This window comes from Pseudonaja textilis, chromosome 3, assembly GCF_049901715.1.
Source record: "Pseudonaja textilis isolate UNSWEBS1 chromosome 3, rPseTex1.2, whole genome shotgun sequence".
Classification (NCBI taxonomy): domain Eukaryota; kingdom Metazoa; phylum Chordata; class Lepidosauria; order Squamata; family Elapidae; genus Pseudonaja; species Pseudonaja textilis.
In genome coordinates, this window is record NC_141992.1 from 44,098,813 (window position 1) to 44,122,130 (window position 23,318).

Genomic DNA, 23,318 nt, shown 5'->3' on the forward strand with positions numbered 1-23,318 from the left:
GACTTTGGGGCAATCACCCTCAGCCCAACCCACCTCACAGGGTTGTTGCTGTGGGGAAAAGGAAGAAGAGTATTATGAATGTTTGCCACCTTGAGTTACATATAAAGTAATAAAGATGGGATAACAAAATCTAAATAATTGAAATAAAAAAAAATATAAAACCCATAGTGAGCTCTGTTAGACTTACGTGGTAAAAATATTTTAAGTTTGCAATATTTTCAATTATTTTTTCATTAAAGTGTTATTACTCCAAAACTGAACAAGATGGAATACTGAAGTCTTGGATGAACTCACTGATACTATGATATTATGTTAACTTTTATTAGGATGTGTGTGCCTACCAAGAGCTTGTGCATATGTAATAATAATAAATCTTAGTTCACTCTGTTAAAATACTGAAGTTTGAAGATGATAGAAGTGTCATTGGTCTTATTTGGGACAGTTATGACTCTGCATATAGACGGGAGGTTGAACAACTAGTAGCCCTGTGGGGCAGTCATAAGTTCAAGCAGCTACATTGTGCCAAAGAAGAGGCTTACAGGAAAGGAGACAAGATTTGCGGTTTGCCTACTGAGGTCAGCAGATAATGCTATCAATATGGCACTTCACTACATTTTGCAACATTTCCAGGGACCACCAATGCATGGGTCCTTTTTGTAGACTTCAGTTCACATTTAATACTTTCATTCCAGAAATTCTTCACTCATTGATTCATCTAGTTGTGTCTCTCCATACTTGTAGGTGGATTATTAGCTTTTTGACAGAAAATAAGCAGCAGGTGAAGCTAGGGAAAATCACATCAAGTACCTGGCCAATTAGCACAGGTGCCCTTTAGGGCTATGTTCTCTCCATTTTTCTTTTCTCTCTATTCCAAATGCTGCATCACTAGGGATCCCTCTGTTAAATACTGAAGTTTGCAGGTGATAGAAGTGTCATTGGTCTCATTTGTGACAGTGAAGAGTCTGCATATAGACGGGAGGTTGAACAACTAGCCCTGTGGGGCAGCTGGAACAATCTGGAGCTGACCATGCTTAAAAATGTAGAGATAAGGGTAGATTTTAGGAGGAGCCTTTTTATTCTACTACCTCTTACTATCTTTGACAGCACAGTATCACCAGTAGAATTCTTAAAGATTTTGGGTTCTATAATTTCCCAGGATTTGTAATGGACACCTAACATTTAGAACCATCCTTAAAAAGGCACAAAAAAGAATGGTCTTTTTGCATCAACTCAGGAAGTTCAGCCTGCCACAGGAGCTCTTGATACAGTTCTATAGAGGAATTATTGAGTCTGTAATCTGTACTTCTATATAACTGTCTGGTTTGATACAGAAACCAAACAGGACAGATACAGACTCCAACAGGTAGTTAGGATTGCAAATGAAACAAAACAAAAAACAATGGCAACCAACCTGCATCCCATAGAAGACCTGTATATTATGCAGGCCAGAAGGAGGGCTAAGAAAATATAGACCCCTCACATCCTGAACATAAACTGTTTCAACTTCTCCCCTTGCTGCTGTAGGGGATTGTATGCCAAAACAACTAGACATAGACAGTTTCTTCCCTCGTGCCATCACACTGCTGAACATCTAATCGTGGGGCTACTCCAGTACTGTCTTATGTCTAAGTATAATTACCCATGTTGTATGTTGTAGTATTATTATCCTTCCTATCTTCTTTACTACCCCTTCTTATTGGTATCATTATTATGATTATTACTATGTTGCTTTCCACGTATACTGAGAGCTTTTGCACCAGAGACAAATTCCTTGTGTGTCTAGTCACACTTGGCAAATAAAGTATTCTATTCTACCCAACTAAAACAACAAAGCCTGCCAAGAATACAGGACTAAACAATAGCTCCCAAGTTGCTCTTATTGCACCAAGAGTCCTACATAATTACTGTGACAGGTGAATTTACTTCATTTGGCCCACTACAAAGTGAGTGGTCTGAATATATTTCCCCCCCAGAATAGGTGTCTAAACATGGTCTCTATGTTTGAGATATTTCTTTGATGACTGGCTGGAAAATGTGTGGTTTTGCCTTCAAAAAATCTTTATTCTTATGTTTGTTGGAATATTTATTACCAAATTCATTCTGATCTGTAACGATAAAAATATTATGAAATTAAGTTCTTTATTCTTTATCTATGAGCAATGACAAGAAATTAGGTGGATAGCCACAAATACCCCCTCCATCTAGCACAGATTATATACATTACAATCAGCCCCTCTTATAGAATACCACCCCTTACCCAGGCACCCATTTCTGTCCTCACATCATTTTTATAAGAACCTTCCTTCCTAGCCAGGGCCTCTAAGTTTTCTGGGAATATTTATCTAAGGAGAAGCTATCCTTCCAACTTATACCTTATCTCATTTGGCTGGGTAAGCTACTTCCAAGGTCTGTGGGTCATGAAATATTCTAGCTTCTTAGTTCTTTTATGTCTGCACTATATGAAATGCAAGATGCAGGGCGAGGATTCTTTGGATTTCAAACCAGAAGCCTCTTGCAATAGCCTCCCACTCCCATTGTTTTCTCACTTTCAGGTTGGAAGTCATAATGTTAATAAAGATAAACCATTAACAGATTGTTAAAAATAAATAAACCAGGCCTCAAGGCATGTGGCACAACAGAATGAGCACTTTCTAAAGAAAACTCTTGATAATTTGTTTTGAATTGGTAATAAGCAAGTACTGTAGCGCTAACCCTCATAACTCTCACTTTCTAACTGCTGTTTTTCTGACTGGCTAATAAAAGCAAAACTCCCACTTACAAAATACTGCAATGACCAGAAAGCCTTGCGGGACGGAGGCGGGAAGAAACTTCTCATTGGCGCAACAAATTATTAAGGTTATTGTGATTGGCCTCTTTCTTTCCTTTCCACAGGGGAGTGGCGGAAATGCGGAGTACGGTGGCCGTAATTGGGCTGGGAAAATCTATGTGTTCCGGAGTAAAAGCCTGGTCGGCCAGGCTGGTCTTGCCCCTCGGCTTCTTCTTGTTTCGGTTTTGCTCAGAGAGAGATGGGGAGCCCTATTTCGAGTCTCCGCGGAGGCCGATGGCCATGAAGGGCAGGGAGCAGGTCAGCACCTGCCAATTGCACAGGAAAGGCTTGGCGCGGGAGGGGGCTGTCCGCCTGGGTGAGTCCAGGGTCGGCTTGGGACCCTTTTCTCTCTGCTTCCCCGATGCTGCTGAATCCCGCAAGGCGGTGTTGTGCGATCTACGCTCCCCGTCCGCTACTCTCCTGGGCGAGCGGAATTTCTTTAACGGTGGCGCTGGCGGAGAGACACTCTGCGTATGCTCAGAGTCCCTGCCCCGAAACGAAGCGCGCATTAAGCGCTTCTCGTCCTCTTGCTTCCCCGCATCCCCCGTGCCTCCAGATTCCGACTCGCAAGCAGGCGAAGTTCTGATGTGCTCAATCCCTCATCGGCAGACGTCTGGCTTTCTCTCTGTTCTTTTATCATGGTTGGCTGATTTATTAATTGTTTTCTGAGTAGTATTGCCATGCAACAGTTGTCCCGTATGCTTCCTAATTTTGGCTTGCCACGATATGTGAACACGCCCAGTAAAGGTGCCACGATATGCGAACACGACCATGCTATGTGAACGCGGCCACTCGGCTGAGTAAGGATTTGGAAATGTCTTCCTGATTCAAATAAATCAAATCTGTATCTACGGTAGAGATTTATATTAGCTCCACTAATATTTAGACATTTCCGTACACTCATTCGCAGCCTATAAACCTTAACGTCCCCTTCTTTTTCTGCTTTGAAAACCTCAGATGTGACTTCTGAAACTTGCTGGGATCTTCCCAACCAACTTCCAGTCTTCACATTCTGTTTTCATGGCTCTTCTGGAATCCACTGTGCTCTCCTTTATACACTTCTAGTTATTGCCTTTATGACAAGTACCCGATGCTGACCATGCATGGTAAGCAAGCTGTGTTTGAAATTTCTGCAGGATTTATGGACATGGGCATTAAATTTTGCACTGGTTGCACATTTCATAAAGCAAGAAATCATGTAGGGCTACTCCAGATGCTTTTAGCTTATATTGTACCTAAAGTATAATATAATGTGGGGACATGCTATGTAAAGAAAGGAAAAATTTCTCTCTCTCTCTTTTAATGTTCACATGAGAAGCAATTCTTTAAAGGCAAGGCCATAATTCACCTTTTCTATATGAATTATCAGCAATGTTACAAATTTTATTTTGTATATCTTCGCTTGTACAAGTTAATTTTTATTCCTTGTTGATAATGCCCCAGTTTTTGCAATCAAATGAACCTTCTCATTATATCAATAAATGATCACTAGGAAAAAGGATAAATTCTGGACTGATAGTTTTCTCTAACAAACCTGACTGTGAATGTTAAACCAATTATTAGGAATATAACTGTTTGCTCCCACAGTTTTCACTTCAATAGCTGTTTCTTCTGGAACACATCAGATACTTATTTCCTACTATTGTTTCTTTCCTGTTCTAGAGTTTTGAGAATATAGCGTTTCCCTCCAAGATTTATGGTTTGTTTATGATTACCTGTAATTTTATCCTGACAGATTTTATAGCAATTTATTTTTGCTTTGGCCAAAGATATTTTTTTTCTTTTTCCTTGATTCTTAGCTTTCATTGATGCATATTATAGCCATCTTCTTTCTTGTTATTATACTGAAAAGTTTTGTATTCTGCTCAGCTGGCGGTATGCTTGTTGCTAGCTTTGTGTTTTGGCACTGTTCAATAGACTAGCAGAGATGGGTGACACATGGAGTATCAGAAACAGCAGGCCTTTTTGGTGATTGGTCGAACTCCAAATGTAATTTGTATAAATACAAATAGGGAAAGTGCTCATATTACCATGTATTGGTATTTGTACCTGCTCTTTAAGGAGGCTCTTTCATTAAATCTTAATTGTCAGACAAACTCATGTCTCACAAGAAAAAGGCTGAAAGTTTTGTACTATGTACAAGTATTTCACATTATCAGTGTCTGATATTGCTATATATCTTCAGACATACTTGTTAATATTTAAACAGTGAATGAAACAGATTCTCTTTAGAAACTATTATATATAAATGAACATATTAAAGGTTTTCTTTGTGTGATGTGGATGAGGACACTTGTGTATCTATGTGCTTCTGTGTACATGCCAGGAACATGGATGAAAGTAGCTACAAAAGTATTGAACTCTTATAATTCCAGTCAGGATGTTGGTTTCTGAAAGGAAACAGTAGTTGAGGGTTCCTTGGTGCTCCCTGAACTTGGCTGTTTTCTTGCAGATGTTTCATTATCTAAATTAGGTAACATCATCAGTGCTAGATATAGTAGTTATTTGTACTGAACTTGGCTTGTTTTTTTTTCTATTGTGAACTTTTATTTCTTCACTGGAAATGCTTATTAGATCATATGACTTGGGTGACTTGTGTAAAATTTGTGTAATATGTATGTATAAATGTTTTCCTCATAACAAGGACAACAGATAGATGACATTGAGTCAACCAAGATGGCAGGAACCACTCACAAGAAGAAAATATCAATTAGCATCCCTCAATGGCAGTATGCTTGCACTTGATTTACTTCATTGAGAAGAAATTGAGGTCAGAAGACATATTGTGATGGTGCTCATCCCATTTCCCACATAATTCACCTAGTCTTCTGCAACTGGTACATTGGACTTTTATCATTGCATCATGAAGCTCACTGGGTGATTTTGTGACAGTTTTCTGAACCCAAGCTATCTCATAGAGTTTATTGTGCGAATAAAATGGCAAGCTATTCCCATTCTACTTGGGAAACCTACAACATATACAGGAAATACCAACTTGGTGGAAGCTAGCTAAGGTCTTAAGTGCTATTTGCTTTTTCTGGTTTTTCAGGTTATTACTTTTTCTACTTAAGTCTTTGTAGCACCGTTGATGTGACTACTATCACAAAAACATATTAGATGTTTTTTGCAGACATAGATTAAAAACAATTAAAAAAACCAGAATGAAATAACAGTATATTCTTGCCAAGATTGAAGTGTATACTGAATTTCTACTTCAGTTAATACTGTTAGGTGTACAGCTAACAAAGCTACTAATGCTTACTATAAGATGACTTTTGAAGCTGAAGGTTGTTTCCAAAGTTGTCTGTAACAGTACAGTGTTCTGCTGCCTTAAGAAGAAAAGTAAATACTAGCAGCTAGGAAGGTAGGTAAATATTGTAATAGACTGTATTGTATGCACAAATTGGCTTTAGATATCGCTTAAATGGAATTATTTCATAAAATTTAATTTCAACCTTGCAAGTATTTGGGATATCTTTGCAGCTTGATTATTAGCTTGTGTAGGGAAGAACTTTTTTAAAAAAACTTTTGTAGTAGACAGAGGTCTCTGAAGTTTGTTTTGCAGTTGCAAGGCTAAATGGACAAAGTAGTTTTAAAAAGAAGCAATAGCAAGAGATCCTTCAGGGGACATAAAAATTCTTTCTTATGTGTGCTCTCAGGTAGTGACTTCTGGAATGCTTGAATTTGGAATTGTAAGTTTGAATTTGACTTGTAAGGGACAATGTACTAAAATATGCAGAAATATACATCAAGCATTCTTCAGTTGGATTTGGATTTTCTCTCTCTCTGATCAAACCTAAGTCTGTAGGTTTGGGAAATGTTCTTTGTGTGAAATAGTGACTCTTTTGCAGTAGGATCTAGGCTGCACATACAGTATTTGTTAAATGCAGTTATCACTCACGTGAGATGGTACACAAATAGCCTTCAAAATATTCAATCAAAGGAACAAAATAAATTCTTTTATAAATAAAATAAATCCTTTTTTATTTTATACACACACACACACACACACAGAGAGAGAGAGAGAGAGAGAGAGAGAGAGAGAGAGAGAGAGAGGGAGGGAGGGAGAATTAAAAACATTACCAAAATGGAAGCATTTTTCTTACATATATGAAATATCAGATAGAGGATGCCTGTGTAAAAAACTCCTAGTCCAGGAAGACTAATTAGAAAAGGACTTATTTATTAACCTAGTCTCTCTAAATATATTGTGCCATATATAATGGGATGTATTTATGACATTTACATTCTGCCCCTCTCCCAAGTTTTAGGGTGCTTTGCAAAGTACATTTCAATCCCAATCAATGTAAAATCTCAAACAAAAATGCCAGCCTAATGTCATCACTAAAATTCAAGCACTGTTGCTGAACAAGATTCTAGTAATTCTCTCAGGATTTAATTCCCAGATATCTTAAGTCAGCAGAAAAGCAGGTTACAAATGTACACAAATGCTTCCCTTTTGTATCCCTTTAACTTGACCAATAAAGCTATTCTATTCTATTCTATTCTATTCTATTCTATTCTATTCTATTCTATTCTATTCTATTCTACTCTACTCTACTCTACTCTACTCTACTCTACTCTACTCTACTCTACTCTACTCTTTACAAGGTCCCTTCCAACTCTGTTATTCTGTATCCTTTTCCTGAGATAAAGGAAAAAGAAAGAATTCAGAGTTTTTTTTCTGTGACCTCCATTTCTGTTTGTTTTCTTAACTGGGCAGCCTGTGGGCATCAAATGTCACAAATCATCTTGGAAAATATTTTCAGTTCCTTTACTTGAAGAGATTTACAATGTTAAAAACAGACAAAATGATATGGTAGATTGCTGAGCCCTATTTAAGCATTATGCAGGTACTGTTCCAGTATGTCTTCTGAATGGGCCACTTTGTAGTATTCTAGAATTAGTAATGTAATTTTTTTCATGGTACTTGTAAAAAAATACTATCTAAACAGTACAGAACAATTAACAGAATTATTATCTAAACAGTTAATTTCTTAGACTATAAATTTTAATATAATTGTATTATAATAATTATAATATAATTGTATTATTTATGCTATTTGGAAAGTAACTGGCTAAGATATCTTCATTTTTTTTTCTCCAATAATTTTGTCACTTGTCTCTAGATCCTGATTTGTCCTTCACAACTTTGTCTGTAACTTGGAGGATTGAGTACCAAAATCAAAATCCATTTATACCTACTGCCTTCCAGATGTTTGGGTTCACAACTTTTGGAAATCCTTATCATTGGCCTTACTGGCTGGGGCTGCTGGGATCTGATCTTCATTAGACATGTGGATTTTTGTAGAAGGTATGTTTATGGTGCTCAAAAGAAGAAGGAAAAACAAGGGGATAATGTCAATATTTCCATCTATAAAAGACTCTTCCTATTCCACCATTGAATATCACTGGGATCTTCCCTGTATTATTCATGTGTAGAAATTTTGGGGGAAATGATGTAAAAAATAAATTTGGAAAGCCAAGAGGAGGTTATTTGAACTATTTACTGTTTGGTATTTACATGAAAGGAAGATGATTCGGAATGTAAGATAGTTTTTCTCTAGAAAAAGGAATATTATAGGGAAAGAAACTTTTCAGTCACCATTGTCATATTTTCTAGAAATCTAAAATGAACCTATCCCCCTTTTTCATAATTAGATTTCTCCCAATTGATCTGATTTAGCAAAGAAAGCGTAAGAAAAAAAGCAGAACATCAGATTGTATAGTAAATATGGGTCCCTGAATGTGAGTTGACTTTGAGTTGACTGCTCACCACTGGAGATGCATTTGTTTCTAAAGTGTTGTGCATGATCTTGATGACAATCTTATCTCCCCTCTTCTAAATTTCAGTTCATTGCTATGGACAGTGCTATAACCTTGTGGCAGTTCCTTTTGCAACTTCTTCAGGAATCTCGGAATAAGGACATTATCTGCTGGACCTCAAATGATGGAGAATTCAAACTTTTGCAAGCAGAAGAGGTGGCCCGCCTTTGGGGAATCCGTAAAAACAAGCCCAATATGAACTATGACAAACTTAGTCGTGCACTCAGATATTATTATGTAAAGGTAACTTGGCCTTTTGTTTGCCTCCAATGTTTAACTTTCATTGCATTCTAGTGGCTCTAGAATGAGTGGTTTTTCTCTCTCTGATTTCAGTGGCAGGAATGTTGGGAATGCCACAAGAATTGATTGAGTAAACATAAAGTTGCTTGCCTATCTGAGTAAATGTATTTGTTTCAAGAATTAGCAACAGTCACTACTACTATTTTAACCAACCACTTGTTTTGAAATAGGTTTGTGTAACTCAAGAGTTCTATCATTTGACATTTTGATTTATTCATTTATATCCTCAGATCTTAAAAATATGTTGTTATTTTATTAATAAATAAAAGTAAGTAATATTTTCTGCAGAATTTCCATGGAATATGTGAATGTATACAGTATGATCCCCCCGCCCCATGTTTTCTGGAAAGTTCTCAGTATGTTCTGAAAAGCTTCAGCTGATATGTTTATTAGAATTTAATTTCGAATAACATTGATTTGATTATTAAATACTGCTTATAATTTTATGATATATGGATTGTAGCACTCATCACATTGCTATAGAACAGGAATGTCAAACTCCTGGCCAATGGGCCGGATGCATCACGTGCTGGCCCCGCCCCCACTGTCATGACAACATGAGTTTGACACCCCTGCTATAGAACAATGTGAAAGCCATTGAATACTTTCTGGAGACTTTGAAATGGCTGTAGTTTACTGCTTTGCTGAATATTTCAGATGTTCATTTTCCTTCAGCTACATCAAAATGTTATGTACAGTCAGCTTTTAATACTTAATCTTGATGCTGAAATATATTGATTTTGATGGAAGTATTATGTCTGAGATCAAAATTGGCTTATATTATATTGCCTTCTGAATCAAAGAAATAAAATATGCAGTTGATGTGACTGAAATATGTTCAAACAGTTGACTGAAACCATGTTCATTATGAGCAAACTTTTTTTGAAGCTCTACAATATTTTTAAATTCATTTTTCATTTTTTATTATTGATGGATTTGTTGGTATGTGGCTGGCCTCACATGAAACAGGAAAAACATTCTTATTTTCTGCAGTGCTATATGCTTCTAGACAAATGGATGTTGGGTATGTGTCCTGATTAGTACATGGATATATATCCCCAAATCCCTTTCAAAACAAAATGAATAAAGATATAAGTTTGAATCTAGAACTACATAGGGTTCTTTTAATTAGCCCATTGAGATAAATAGGACTGAATCAGGCACACTTCTCATCTTTAGTTAATCATATTGCCTCCTTGACTAGCTGAACTATGTCTGGGACAAGTATTCAAAGGGGGTGCCTAATCTCTGCTTTATTTTTGATGTTTTCACAGAACATCATCAAAAAAGTTAATGGTCAAAAGTTTGTTTACAAGTTTGTATCTTACCCAGAGATTTTGAATATGGATCCGCTGATTGTTGGCAAGATTGAGGGTGAAGCTGAGGCACAAGCTGGCTTTGTTGATACTAGCAACTCTACAAAGGAAATTGAAACTTATGGGAAAGAGAAACATCAGGCCAGTGTGAAATCTTCCAGTCGCAATGACTACATCCACTCGGGCCTATATTCTTCATTTACTTTGAATTCTCTTAATTCCTCCTCTTGTACAAAACTGTTTAAGCCAATTAAGATGGAGAATTCAGCTGAGAAGCTGACAGAAAAGAGAACTACTCAGGATTCAACACCTTCAGTCATAAAATTTGTAACCATGTCCTCCAAAAAGCCTTCTGTATCTCCCCTTGCCTCAGCCACTCAACTGACCTCTAGTATCTCAGCTGCCTCTATCGTACCTTCAGGTTCAAATGAAAGTTTCCAGGCATTGGAATCTCCAGCAACATCTAAAGGTGCAGCCACTGAAAGTTCAGCCTCTTTGCCAGTCTTGACCTCTAATTTTAATTCTACATCTCCTGCAACCTCCACATCTCCTAGTCTCCACGTTCTACCCAAATCTCCTTTACCACCTTTAAGTTCTAATTCTGATCTGGTTATAGATACAGAAACTGAGTCTGTAGTTTGCCAGCAGTTAGAGCACTTTCAGAATCAAGCCTTGGAGGTTAAAGAGATGAGTTCCTCCATATTTGAAAAGAATTTTCGTCATAGCAGAACTAGAAAGCCCAAAGGACTGGAGATTACCCCCACTCTGGTTATTACTGGCAGTGACCCCAGTCCACTAGGAATACTGAGTCCTTCTCTACCAACTGCTTCTCTTACACCAGCACTTTTTTCACAGGTAATCCTGTCTTTTATTTGGGATCCAAATGCTGTATGTAAATTTGCAGTAGAATAGAAATTTACCTGCTAATTCTTGCTCTTTGTTTAAGTTTGGGAATAAAAGTAGGAATTTAAGAGGCTGGACAGCTATTCAGCTGAGGTGGTCATTGATCAGAAAATTGACCTAATTTGTTTAGTATATATTTTAGTCTGTGCTTGAGGAGTTAATGCAGAATGCTTAATGTTGGGTATTTTTTAAAAATATTACTTTTCCTTAAGAGATCTAAGCTTCCTAGATTTTTTGTAATTATTCCTAATTAGGACAAAAGGGACAGTTGGGTGTAGCGGTGAAGGCATCTGGCTAGAAACTGGGAGACAGAGGTCCAGTTGTGCCTTGGACACGAAGTGACCTTGGACCAGTAACTTGCTCTCAGTGCTAGGAAGGAAACAGTGGCGAACCATTTCTGAAAATCCTTGTCAAGAAAACTTCAGGGACTTGACCAGGTAGTTTCTGAAAATTGGACACCATTGAATGGAAGATTTTTTAAAAAGAACAAAAGTTAACATTTCACTATGTAATCATGGTTACCTAATTTGGACTTGCTGTCTTCTTTTCCTTTTAAGGATAAATTTCTTCAACCGATTAAGGCCATATTTAATTATTATGGCTACAATATTATGCGCAGCATAATTTTTGCTTAACATAGCAGTTTAAAAATCTTTTTGTAGGTGGTTCCATATTCTAAATTAAGCAGGTACCCTGATGTACTTTCTGCTATAGTTAATTTTGCTTCATGTATAAAAATAGAACGTAATGAGAAAGCAAGTGAGTTGAATGTAACAAAGAATAGAGAGGTGTTGGCGAATAGGCAATCCAACAGAATGATTTAACTATGATTAAATAATTTGGATTATATCCCAAGATGGCAACCTTGGATAATTTTGTAAAATCTAATCAACCTAGTTTTTAGAGGTCAGCACCTAAAGCTGTAAAGTTCCAGAAAACAATTGATCAAAATGAAAACAAAAGTAAAATCCGAGTAACAACCTCAAGCTTTAGATTCATGGAATTCAGTGAACGTATCAGAATATGACTATTTCATCGTATAAGTCATTTAAAAAATAAAAAATTCTGCATCTTATGACCACCTGTACAAGACAGTTTATTAAAAATTGTTTACATAAGTAAACAAGAAAATAAGTAAATAAGGAAATAAGAAATAAGTTTCCTTTATTTTTGAGCCATCAGGTGTTGCTAGGACAGGAAATAAAATAATTTAAAGCTGTTAGATTTCCCCTCAATCTTATCATGCCTGTTAGGATCTGACATTGAAATGGAGAAAATCTCTGGTCATCTCCTCTTGCTGTATCTGGAAAAGGAAGATAGCTAACTAAATTGTCTTCCTGTTTTTGTGATGTGCTATCATTCTTAGTTCCTAGACTAGACAGAATCAGTTTGATTTTCTACCCTTTATTAACTATCATATTGATGTCTGATCCCAGACTAGTGTTGTTAAAACAGATGTCTTGCCTTAGTGATATTAGATGCTTATTAGTCATATTGAACTAAATGCGCACTTCCAAATGATTAGTTTTATCCTATTGTTCTGTATGTCCCACAGACACCTATTTTACTGACACCAAGCCCCTTGCTCTCCAGTATCCATTTTTGGAGTACTCTCAGTCCAGTTGCTCCTCTCAGTCCAGCAAGATTACAAGGTGCTAATACCCTCTTCCAGGTAAGTTTCAGTTCATGACAGCAAACAAAGTCTTTGTGGCAAATATTTCCTAAATAGTCATGTAAGAGTGAGCCCTTTTCTTCATTAGGACAAGATTGTGCAACATTATTTAAGCCAAGGACTAGACTTGGCCTTTATGGAGCAAGTTGGGAGGAGGCTGCGCTCCAAAAAAGTTCAAGAAGGTGACAAAGGGATGAACCAGTGTAGGAAAATTGCTTATGATTTAACTACAACTAATCTTATCACTTATCACATTTTATTCATTCCTTCTATTATATTAAGAACTGCAGTTGACAGTATATTAAAAGGTGATCTTAGAAGATTTGACGGATTGTACACCCTTGATTTAGCAGCAAAGCTCCATTTAAACCACTCATATTTCCTAACTGTTTGCAGCTGCTAAGCTTAGTTTAACAAAATAATACGATTTTCCCCAACCGGGTGTCCTTCAGATAAATTCGGACTCCAACTCATATTCCCAGGCAAGCTTGTTTTAATCATATTTGTGTAAATTAAAAGTTAAGGCTAAAATAATATCATATTCTACGATAGATAAAGGAATTAGTTTACAATCTGAGTGAGAGTACAGTTAAAACAAAAGTTTGAAGATGCCTTCAATTGAACCCACTCATCTGATCACTGTGTCCATGGCAGCAAAACAAAAGTGAATAGCTGTTGCCTTTCAACTGGTTTTTTTTCATTTAGTCTTGCTAACACCTCTGGAACTTTCAGTTGATGCCCCATTCAAGTACTAATTTAATCTACATTGTGGAACCCTATGGGTTTACTGTTAGCCTCGTCAGAATTGTTAAAAGATAGTTAAATTTAAAGAACAAAAAAGAAGAGGCAGAGCAAGTATCTCAGCCAAAGCTTCACAATCCAAATGTAGGTGGTGACTCTGACTCTGCATTGAGGGCTTTCTATCTTTGCACATTTAAGGATCAGTGTTATATTTAATTTTTCAGTGTTATAAGAAGGTTGCTGTGGAAAATATTATGAGAATAAAGATAGGTGTCATTGTTGAGCTTATTTATGCTTTTTTCCCTTTTATTAAGATTTAAAATAAATCTGCTTATCTGTATCAGGGGCTCCATGTTGATCAGGGATAAGCATACTGCTTTGGGGCAGGGACTCGTTTGAAATTTTAAGGGATGTGGTAGGTATACTTAAGAAAATGGCTGCCACAAGAACTTCCCTGTTCAAGAAATAGCTACAAGGACAATGTGAACAAAAAGTAAAATGACCTTCTAGGTTGATCATCCCTGTGAGGAGTTTGTAAAGCTCAAACAACTTCTAGCCGATAAATAACATTGTGTGATGTTTTACTATGCAATAAAATTATATAGTTCTGCATCTTGGTCATACGCAACTTGCTAATTGGTCCTATGAAGCCATCTGGTAACATCATTACCCTAGAATCAGACTCTTGGAACAGGAATGCTATCTGTGGATTTGGGAGTTGACTTCCACACACCTTAAAATTATTGAGGTTGAGAAACACTGTCTTAGGTAAATGAGTCCATCCTCCTGATTATGGAATAAGAAGAGGAAAGTTAAAAATGGTTGCACCTTTTTTGCTTGATTTGAAAGATTTAAGGAAATTCAATATTTCTGTGAAAATAACCAAAATTCAGGGAGGAGGGGAAATAACTAAAGGTCCTTGCTTTTTAAGATTTTACTGTATCATGCTAGAAGAAATGACTTGGTAACTTGGGCACTCGTCTTTTGAAGCAAGTGTTTTGCTGATGACAAAAGCAAACCAGTGTAAAAGCTAACTGAAAATATAGGTATTACTTTATAGACAACTGAAGCATTAATACCTGTTTCTGTTTTATAGTTTCCATCAGTGCTGAATACTCATGGACCATTTACTCTGTCGGGAATGGATGGGCCTTCCACTCCTGGCCCTTTCTCGCCAGATTTACAGAAGACTTAACATGTGGCCTTTTGAAAATGGATAGCTTGGACTAAAAAGAGGAAGAGATTTTATTAAAAATGCTGCAATCCAGGTTTTAAGAGACAGTTTTTAATTCCATAGAGACGATTTAAAGTGACTTGGTTTTTGTTATTCTCAGTTCAGATGCCTTTGCAAAATTCTCTTTAAAACATATGAAAATTCATAAGGAAGTGCCTTGATTGTGGAAATTCTTCTCTAGAGTTACTCTCTTCCCCGTTCCTTACTGCTTCTTTTGAATGAAGAAGGCTTCTTTTAACAAAGAACACACTTCTGTATTATAATGAGGTATTGGACAGAACAGCCAACTGATATCAGATGGTTTTTGACTGATATCCATCCATTCCTTTGCTTTTTGCTTTTTTATGTCAAAAAATTATTTCATGGAAGCTGGCATTCCAAGAAATACTTGGAAAGTGAATAAAAAGAGTTATTTTTTACAGTGAATTCCAATGATCTTAAAAAGTTTTAGCATTGCAACGTACAATAGTGTAGAAGAGAGTTGAGAAAATTTTTAATAATGGGTTGCTATGGGTAAGAAAGCTTTTTTCTTTGGCACAAAAAATGTCATTTTATCCCTCACATAATAGTATGGTATTTTTGTATGCTTGAATGGCACAGTTATGCATAGATCATGGATTGTATTGCTTTGATCTTTCCAAAATATTTAAAGGTGTTAATATTTGATAAGCCAAGTCAAGAAAAATAAAAGCAAATCCCTTGTTATTTAATAAACAATTTTGCAGGTTGAGCTAATTCAAGAAACTTGCAGCGGATATGAAGTAGCACTGAATTAATAAGCATTTATTTGACATCCAGTGGGTTATTGTCTTGCTTCTTGTTAATGTTGTACGTAAGTGTGACATTTGGGAAGTGAATATTTATTGTTTATTCTTTTTCCCTCTCAAAGAGGGAAAGAGACATACCTTCTCTTGGCCACCTGCATATTTATGATAGGTATCCTTTTAAATATAAGTGGATTGGAGTTTTGAATGTTCAAGCCTTTAAAATTAAAAATGTGCCATTATTAGAAAGTTAAATGTTTTGAGACCGGAGGAAGAAAGCACAAAGTGGCACATGCTGTTTGTAAACTGAAAGGAGTAAAATGTGTTTTTAGCTTGTACTTAATCTTGTTGGAAGATATTCATTGGATAACAACTTCAGCATGATGGTAGTTGAAACTTCTTTGCAAACATATGGTAACATAATAATGACTTGATAAAGTAGGAGACTTGTTTAGGGACTAGAAATTGAAAGTAAAAAGAATAGATCTAACACAAGCAATAGTAGTTGAATTGCAAGAAGATTCATTCTTTCTGCATAATATTTATATTCAGGCCCTGTTATATTTCAGAAAACACTTTAAATCTTCTTACCTCAATAGCCTAATTGTGTCTGAAAGAAAGTTGAAGTAGATATCAGCAAAGTGTTATAATCGTTTTTTCTGTGTTGAGGTGGGCTTGGTTTGAAAAGAACGAACAACCTGTGAGTTTTTATTCATATACCGTATTTCCCCATGTATAAGCACCCCCTTTGTATAAGCCACCCCCCCAATTTTTGGACTGTGAAGTTTTGAAAAAAATATTTTATTAGAGAAACAAGTTATGAAGAAAGAAAATTTACAAAGAAACAAAATTCGACGTCTAGATCTACAACTTCGGTCATGACGCCGAAAGCGGTGCAGGCGATGCTAGCAATCTACGCATCGGAACGAGAGTAGGAACGAAGCATTCAGGCCGATGCCTAGCGTATGCATTTCTATCGCGTACTCGCACTCGTAATCGTATCATCACGTACAATTTTTACAAAAAAGTATAGCATACTGCTGGAAAACCAGTTTATTCCTACTTTATTATTTTATGCATTTTTCACGTATAAAAAGTGTACCTGCTTTGTATATGCGACCCCCCTACTTTTTGGGCTTGAAAATTTTGGAAAAAAGGGGTGGCTTATACATGGGGAAATACGGTACTTACTCTGAACAGGCTTTATATGTTGGTTGGTATGCAAGAATGCCTCAAGGTAACATATCAGACTAAAGTAGGAGACATTTGCTGATTTATCTGCATTAAACTGTAGTTGGCTCCCTTGATCAGGCAGGGATTCAAAAAGCCCAATCCTGTCTCTTGTTGTACCTAATTGAATATATGTAGATCTATTTCAGTATAGAGATGTAAAACATTGATGGCAAGTAACAAAAGAGAGCTAGTTTGGTTTAGTGGTTAGAAATCTAGAAAGCAGGATGTATCACCTTATCAATGAAAGCCAACTGGTGACCTTGGGCCACACACTTTCTCTCAGTCCAAATTTACTTCAAGGTTTGTTGCTGTGGGGAAAATAGGAGGAGGAAGGTATGTTGGATATGTTCTTTGCAAAAATTATAAAGGTGGGATTTTTTGTTGTTCAATTGCTAAGTTGTGTCTGACTCCTTGTGATCCCATGGACCACAGACACCAGGCTCCCTGTCCTCCACTATCTCCTCCCAAACCCACACTCATTGTGTTGATGGCACTATCTAACTATCTCATCCTTTGCTGATCCCTTCTCCTGTTGCCTTCAATATTTCCCAACATCAGGGTCTTTTCCAATGAGTCCTCTCTTCTTATTTGGTGGCCAAAATATTTGAGCTTCAGCTTCAAAAGGTGGGATACACATAAATAAAAATAAATAAAAACAAACTGACACAGCAGGCATGTCCAGGTCAGAGCAGCACTTTTTAAGGGCATATGTATTAAATAGGAAAGGTTTTTAAAATGAAATTTTGCTATAACTTTATGATGGAGAGTAATGGTGGTTAAAATATAAATAATAAAATTTCTGCTCATCTCCTTTGCCAGTCAGACAACAGAAAGGACTGGCAGATTCCAATTAAATGTTTAAAAAAAATCTGATGGGCTTAGCCTTTTGCATGGATGCTTCAACTCTTAAAGTTTCTCAGCCAGCGCTGGTTGGAAAATTCTTGGAGTTGAAGTCCACACATTTGAAAGTTGCCAAGGTTGAGAATCACTGGCCTGAATGGCTTTTGTTTTCTTTGGGGGTTTCCCTTTTCCAGTATTGTGCTTTCCTATGTGATACAAGGAGCAACTATATTTAGATTTGCAAGTGAACCAAAACTTAGATCATCCTGAAAGTAGTTTTGTTTATCCTAGTTTCCCAAGCTAATCCCAATAGTCTGAGCAAAAATATTCTGCTACAAACCACTGGCCCTCTTATGCCAAAATCCAGGTATAGAGTTTCCATTTTTAGTGACTTAGCAGAACTCTGTCCTTTTATTTTATGGGAGATTTATGTGTAGAGAAATTTTGAATTTCTGTCTTCTTGCTTCATCATTAATAAATCATTTCCTCTTATTTTCTATTTAAGAATGAGAACTGGAGAACTACTATATTTGGTATGAAAGAGTCTTTAGCCATTACATAGCGACATTACCCAGAGAAGCTTCCCTCTGTATTAAAAAAAAAAACTGTTGAAAACTTCTTTGTGATTTATTTAGGCAGATATTTTATACTAGACTACTTCCTGATTGGTTGACCTGCTATTTTCTTTTTTAAATTTCATATGCTTACATTTTGAACAGAATTTTTGTCCCATTGCAACTGTTCACCTAGGTACTTCATTGCTATTTTCTAAAACCCATTTAGTAAATGTAAAAATTCCACTCTGGCAATCAAGGATAGAGGAAATGCAGGTTGAGAGAGAGACATTAAAGGGTTAATCTCCATTTTACACCCCAGATAATATAGAATATTTTAATTTCCAGATTCCAGATCTAGATTTTATTTTGCTTTTCATGTATGCTTTCTTTAATTGTGTTAGGTAATAAACATTTCCATGCTTTCAGCTGTTAGGTCATGTTAACATTAATCAGATGGTATTTTACTTTGATATGATTACTGATTAAGAAATATCTGGTACTTTATTGACTTTTCTTAATGCCGTATTTTTCTCATCTGATAATTATAGAAAACAGCAATCTCTATATTTATCTTTACAATATTATTTTATATGTTAGCACAAATTGATATTCATTGGTTTTTACCTAATCAGTTAGTGGTTGGACAAATGTTGAGTCTCCTATATAATTATGTATAATTTTTGCTACTCTTTTATTGCATTTTATATAAACAATCATTCATTCAAAAGATTTTAATAGCCTGTCCAGATTATACTAGTTAGAATCTGTGTTTTAAAGATCATTTTAAATTAGATACTACCTTTCAAGTATTAAAGTAAGCAGTGAAAATTTTATCTTTTACAAACTACATTTGTGAGGTCTCCCTTCCCTACCTCATAACTGGTGTGAAAACAGATTGTGAGAGGCCCTAAAGGAACCTATTAATGTGAGGAAATGCCAAAGAACTTTAATTCTCCTTTGCTAATGTTCTGTGAATGTAAATCAGTGACATTTTAATTTAATAACCAAATACTTCCTGAAGCTTGTTGATATTTCCAAAATTTTGGTTTAGAAAGAAGCATTAGGATAATATTCATGGTACTGGAAAAAAGTGAGGCATGGTTCTTAAGGGCTAAACTAGAGTACTTTTTCAAAATAAAAACTGAAATTAACTATCAGTAATTATCAGTGAGTGAGCCAAGTTGGTGTAATGTTGAAAGTCCCACTGGTTTTAATAAGTATGAATATGTTAACAGAACATAGGCATCTTGAAGAAGTTAAAAGTGATAAAGCTGTTTTATAGCTGTTTTATAGCTCTGGATCAGATATGTCCAGTCTGCAGGCTGTATATGGCCCCTGGCAGCTAGTAACACAGACCCACAAAATAATAATAAATATTAAAAAATAAAGCTTTGTTATAGTATATATTTTATATGCAGCCCAAGACAGTTCATCTTCACTCAATGCAGCCTAGACAACTATGGTTGAAAAACTCTGCTCTCTACTCATTAATTAGGATTTGCACTAATGCTAAGAGTATCTTGATTTTTCTTTGAATAGCTATTTGCTTTTTAGTTCCAGAAAAAAATGCTTCTGAAAGTAGTTCACAATGCTACTATCAAGGCTTGACTGAACTTGATAAAATATGAATATAATGTCAGACTATGATACTACTGCCATGATATCGTAGTTGCTGACCATTGTTTAAAAGAGTTTTCTAATGGGGTCACTCTTATAATGCTATGGAATGTTATTAATCACAGTAATGAAGCTAATTTGATTGCTTAGAGAAATTTATACCTAAGGCAATATTTTGTAGAGTTAAACAACCAGAATGGTATTCAGATTGTTTTAGTAAACATGATTGAAAGGTACTGCACTTTATGGCTGCAGTTTTTAAATTGAGTTGTACATTCAGGATTTCTAATACTATAGATCATTGTGTCCTATTTCTCTTTTTGTTAAAACATAATTTTGAAGTTACTAAAATATCATTTTGTCCAAAAGTATCTTAAACCAATTTTCTAAAGATGAGTTAAAGAGTAGCATTAGCATTAGTCATACAACTGTGTCTCTCATATAAATAACCTGAATGGTTGAAATAGTTGTTACCATATGAATGTATCTTTGCTTGAAGCAGTTTCACATTTGCAAATTAAATATTTATTTAGTTTTCCATTCCATGTTGGTACTGCTTAAATTGAAGGAGTAAGCTTTTCTTTAGTTGACGGGTCACAAAGCTAAATTGGTTTAGCATCTTTTATTTTCATGCTGTTGAAAAAGATATGAACGGATTGGCTCAAAATAAGATTTCTGTGTAATGATAAACCTCCAAAGTTGTATAGTTAGTGCATTCTTCAGTGTGAGCATTAATTTGGAATTCTTTTGCAGAGCTTTCTAGAAAAAAAAAGTGGAACACACCAAAGATTTTACTAGTCCATGATCAGTCATATGCTACTAGAAAGGCCAGAAACACAGCTTTAAGGTAATATGAGGTGGGGGGGGGGGGGCAATTGAGAAAAAGGTCCAATAGATTTGAACTCTTGAAAGAAATTTGAACTCTTGAAAGAAACGTGGAATATAAATGTGGCCCTCAATTAATACTCAATTATTCTTGTCCCAACTTTACTGTATCCCATTTCAAAGCCATCTTAAAGTCCGATATGGAACAAGTTCCTTAATATTACTTGTGCACTACATTAATAACTGGAAGTTTTTAAAACTGTCTCCATATCTGGTTTTATTTTTTTCTTTAAATAAAATCTGTCTTTAGTATACCTTGTGTAATTAGAAGGGAAGAAGTAATGACGTTTTCCAATAGATCCTTTAAGCTGTGTTATTTTGTCTTAGGTGGTGCTTTAACTATAGTTGATATTTGATCTCTCTCTCTCTCTGTTCAGCTGCACAGAATTTTAAATACTAGAAATATTAGAATAACAATACACTTGCTAAAACTTGTATGGGAAAGCCTCTTCTTCTAAATCCATGTAACAATGCATTGTTTGTATTTTTAATGCAGTTACCAAATGACCTTATGTAAACATAGTGGTTGTGACAGTAGTTTTTTATATTGTTTTGACATGTTGACATATGTTCATGCATGTTGTAAGAATATACAAGGGGAAATCTAGGTGGTGGAGGAATGGAAGAAATTAGACAAGGCCTTGATGTATATGTTGATATAACAAACATCTTTCAGAAATGAAAGCTGACACAATTAAATATTGTTGAAGTACTTTTAGTGCTTCACAAATACTTCTGCCAAAATGCAGTTTAGCTAGTACCTACACTGCAGCTGCAGTTAGTGGAGTTCTCTGCAAGGGATTGGTAATCATGAAACTTACTGTGGAATTTCTGACTTACATTGATGAATTAAAGCAACTTTGTTCGGTTTGCTCTGGTATTGCTATTGTTGCTGCAATTCCCATGTTAGTTACAAACACATACAGCACTTGGTTTTTTGTTTTCTATTTCAATGGTTACTTTTCCAGAATAATGTCTATTTTTGCCCAGCATATATATTGCAGACAAAAGTGGAATTATCTTAATTTTGGAGATGATAGCCAACTATGATGGTTAATCCAAAAAGAATGAGAGTGGGTAAGGCCAGGTCCCTGAGCTTTTTCTTAGTGTAATTGCCTATTGGAAAACCTTTGCAGTTTTCTATGGTCTTTGTGGGGCCCTTAAAGGATATGAAAATCAGTTCTAGCTTCTCTTCCCTCATCCGATGCTCTCATGGGTTTGGGATGTGTTCTGCAATATCTATGTTGGCACATCTATGGGCTGGGTTGGAAATATTAAATATTTCTTAACATTTGTCAGATGTTCAGCCTTTTGCCACAAGAGTCAAGTGAATTTACCTAGGGAAATGTAGCTTGTTGTTCTTTTAAAAAATTGAAACCCTATACATTTTATATATTTAGTATATTGCCATTGTGTAAAATAATGTTAATATATAATAAAATTGCACGCATAGCCAAAGTTCTAAGTAAGTTTTCAGTATTATTTTCTTGACTACAAGAATATCTAGACAAGGCATTAGGCAGACTTTCATAATATTAAGGTGTTTGTAAGAAAGGAGAAAAATCTGTATCTTCAGTAATAATTTTAATTACCAAATCTGATTCAGAGCTTTGCAAGATTAATCTTACATTTCTCAAGAACAGTTTGGAGGCCTAATTGCTTTAAAAAATGATATATTAGTTACTGCACATCCTAACATAATGAAATTGTTCCTTGAGAAAGCAGTCTGGTTTTTTTTGCTATTGGTTAGACTTTTTGCAAGAAAAATGGTATGGCAATTTTTCTTTTTACAAGAATTGGGGAAAGTGTTAAATATTTTCATTAAGAACTGATAGAGGGGTTTAGTTTGTTTAATAATATAGGTTTTTAAAAATGTAGTAAATCATGTTAATATGTATGTGCAAGAAGACTTACAGAACAATTGTATTTTTAAGAATAAAATATTTTTTAACAAAAAATTATCTTGGAATATTGTTTTCTTCCATAGTAGACAGAATATGCCACTACAGTACAATTTAAAAAGAAATATTTAAAAATATTTTGCCAGAAGTGATATAACCATCAACTGTTATCTAAATCAGATATGTTGTAGTACAAATTTACAGCCTGTTTCTATGGTAGTTTTCTTGAATTTGGATGTAATTAAATGACGCATATCCATCAGAGTACCGCATTGAAATCTGAGGTTTTGCAAATTAAAATACTACTGTGTTAGGGTTCAGTTTGAAAATCTTGCTATGCAGCAACCTCTCTTTAATAATATTTTCAGATATATTTGCAGATGATTTTTTTATGGATAGTGAAGATTGCCCTATCAAAGAAATAAGACCAGAGAAATAAGTGTAAAGGATATCCAATCAAAGTATTTGACTGCCAAACCAAAATGTAACTAGCCCTTCTCCTACCTCTCACAGCTGGCTCTGAAGATCTTGACGAACGAGAAACAGGTAAGCAACCAGGCAAGGTGATTGTGTCTTCTGAAGTTTCCTTTTGGGTTGCAGTTTGAAGCGATCTAGCACCAAGGGCTGAATATAGTCCCCTTTCACTAGATTGAGATTATTTCATGCTATTTATATACCTTGCTTTTAAAGTGACTGAATAAA

The 23,318-nt window shown here is 35.5% G+C and overlaps 1 protein-coding gene across 5 annotated transcripts; it reads left to right on the forward strand.

The window, feature by feature from the left end:
- Window positions 1-2,906: 2,906 nt before the first annotated feature.
- On the forward strand, window positions 2,907-22,673 carry ELK4 (ETS transcription factor ELK4). Of its 5 annotated transcripts, none has more exons than XM_026715655.2 (7): window positions 2,913-3,143; window positions 3,785-3,933; window positions 7,957-8,141; window positions 8,681-8,896; window positions 10,228-11,124; window positions 12,728-12,844; window positions 14,682-22,673. In XM_026715655.2, exons 4-7 carry the CDS (start codon window positions 8,690-8,692, stop codon window positions 14,778-14,780), a joined length of 1,320 nt encoding a protein of 439 aa, XP_026571440.1. In that variant the 5' UTR covers window positions 2,913-3,143; window positions 3,785-3,933; window positions 7,957-8,141; window positions 8,681-8,689; the 3' UTR covers window positions 14,781-22,673. The 5 variants fall into 5 exon arrangements, with proteins under 5 accessions (XP_087785536.1, XP_026571440.1, XP_087785538.1 ...); XM_087929412.1 differs by having other exon boundaries at window positions 2,913-3,085; XM_087929410.1 differs by lacking the exon at window positions 3,785-3,933 and having other exon boundaries at window positions 2,907-3,143.
- The last annotated feature ends 645 nt before the right edge of the window (window positions 22,674-23,318 follow it).

What these genes read in the sequence shown, in the direction of transcription:
- ELK4 (XM_087929410.1), top strand. Translation starts at nt 8,690, where the DNA reads ATGGACAGTGCTATAACCTTGTGGCAGTTCCTTTTGCAACTTCTTCAG. An exon ending in CACCAGCACTTTTTTCACAG is followed by an intron (nt 11,125 to 12,727) that starts GTAATCCTGTCT and finishes TATGTCCCACAG; the next exon opens with ACACCTATTTTACTGACACC. An exon ending in GTGCTAATACCCTCTTCCAG is followed by an intron (nt 12,845 to 14,681) that starts GTAAGTTTCAGT and finishes TCTGTTTTATAG; the next exon opens with TTTCCATCAGTGCTGAATAC.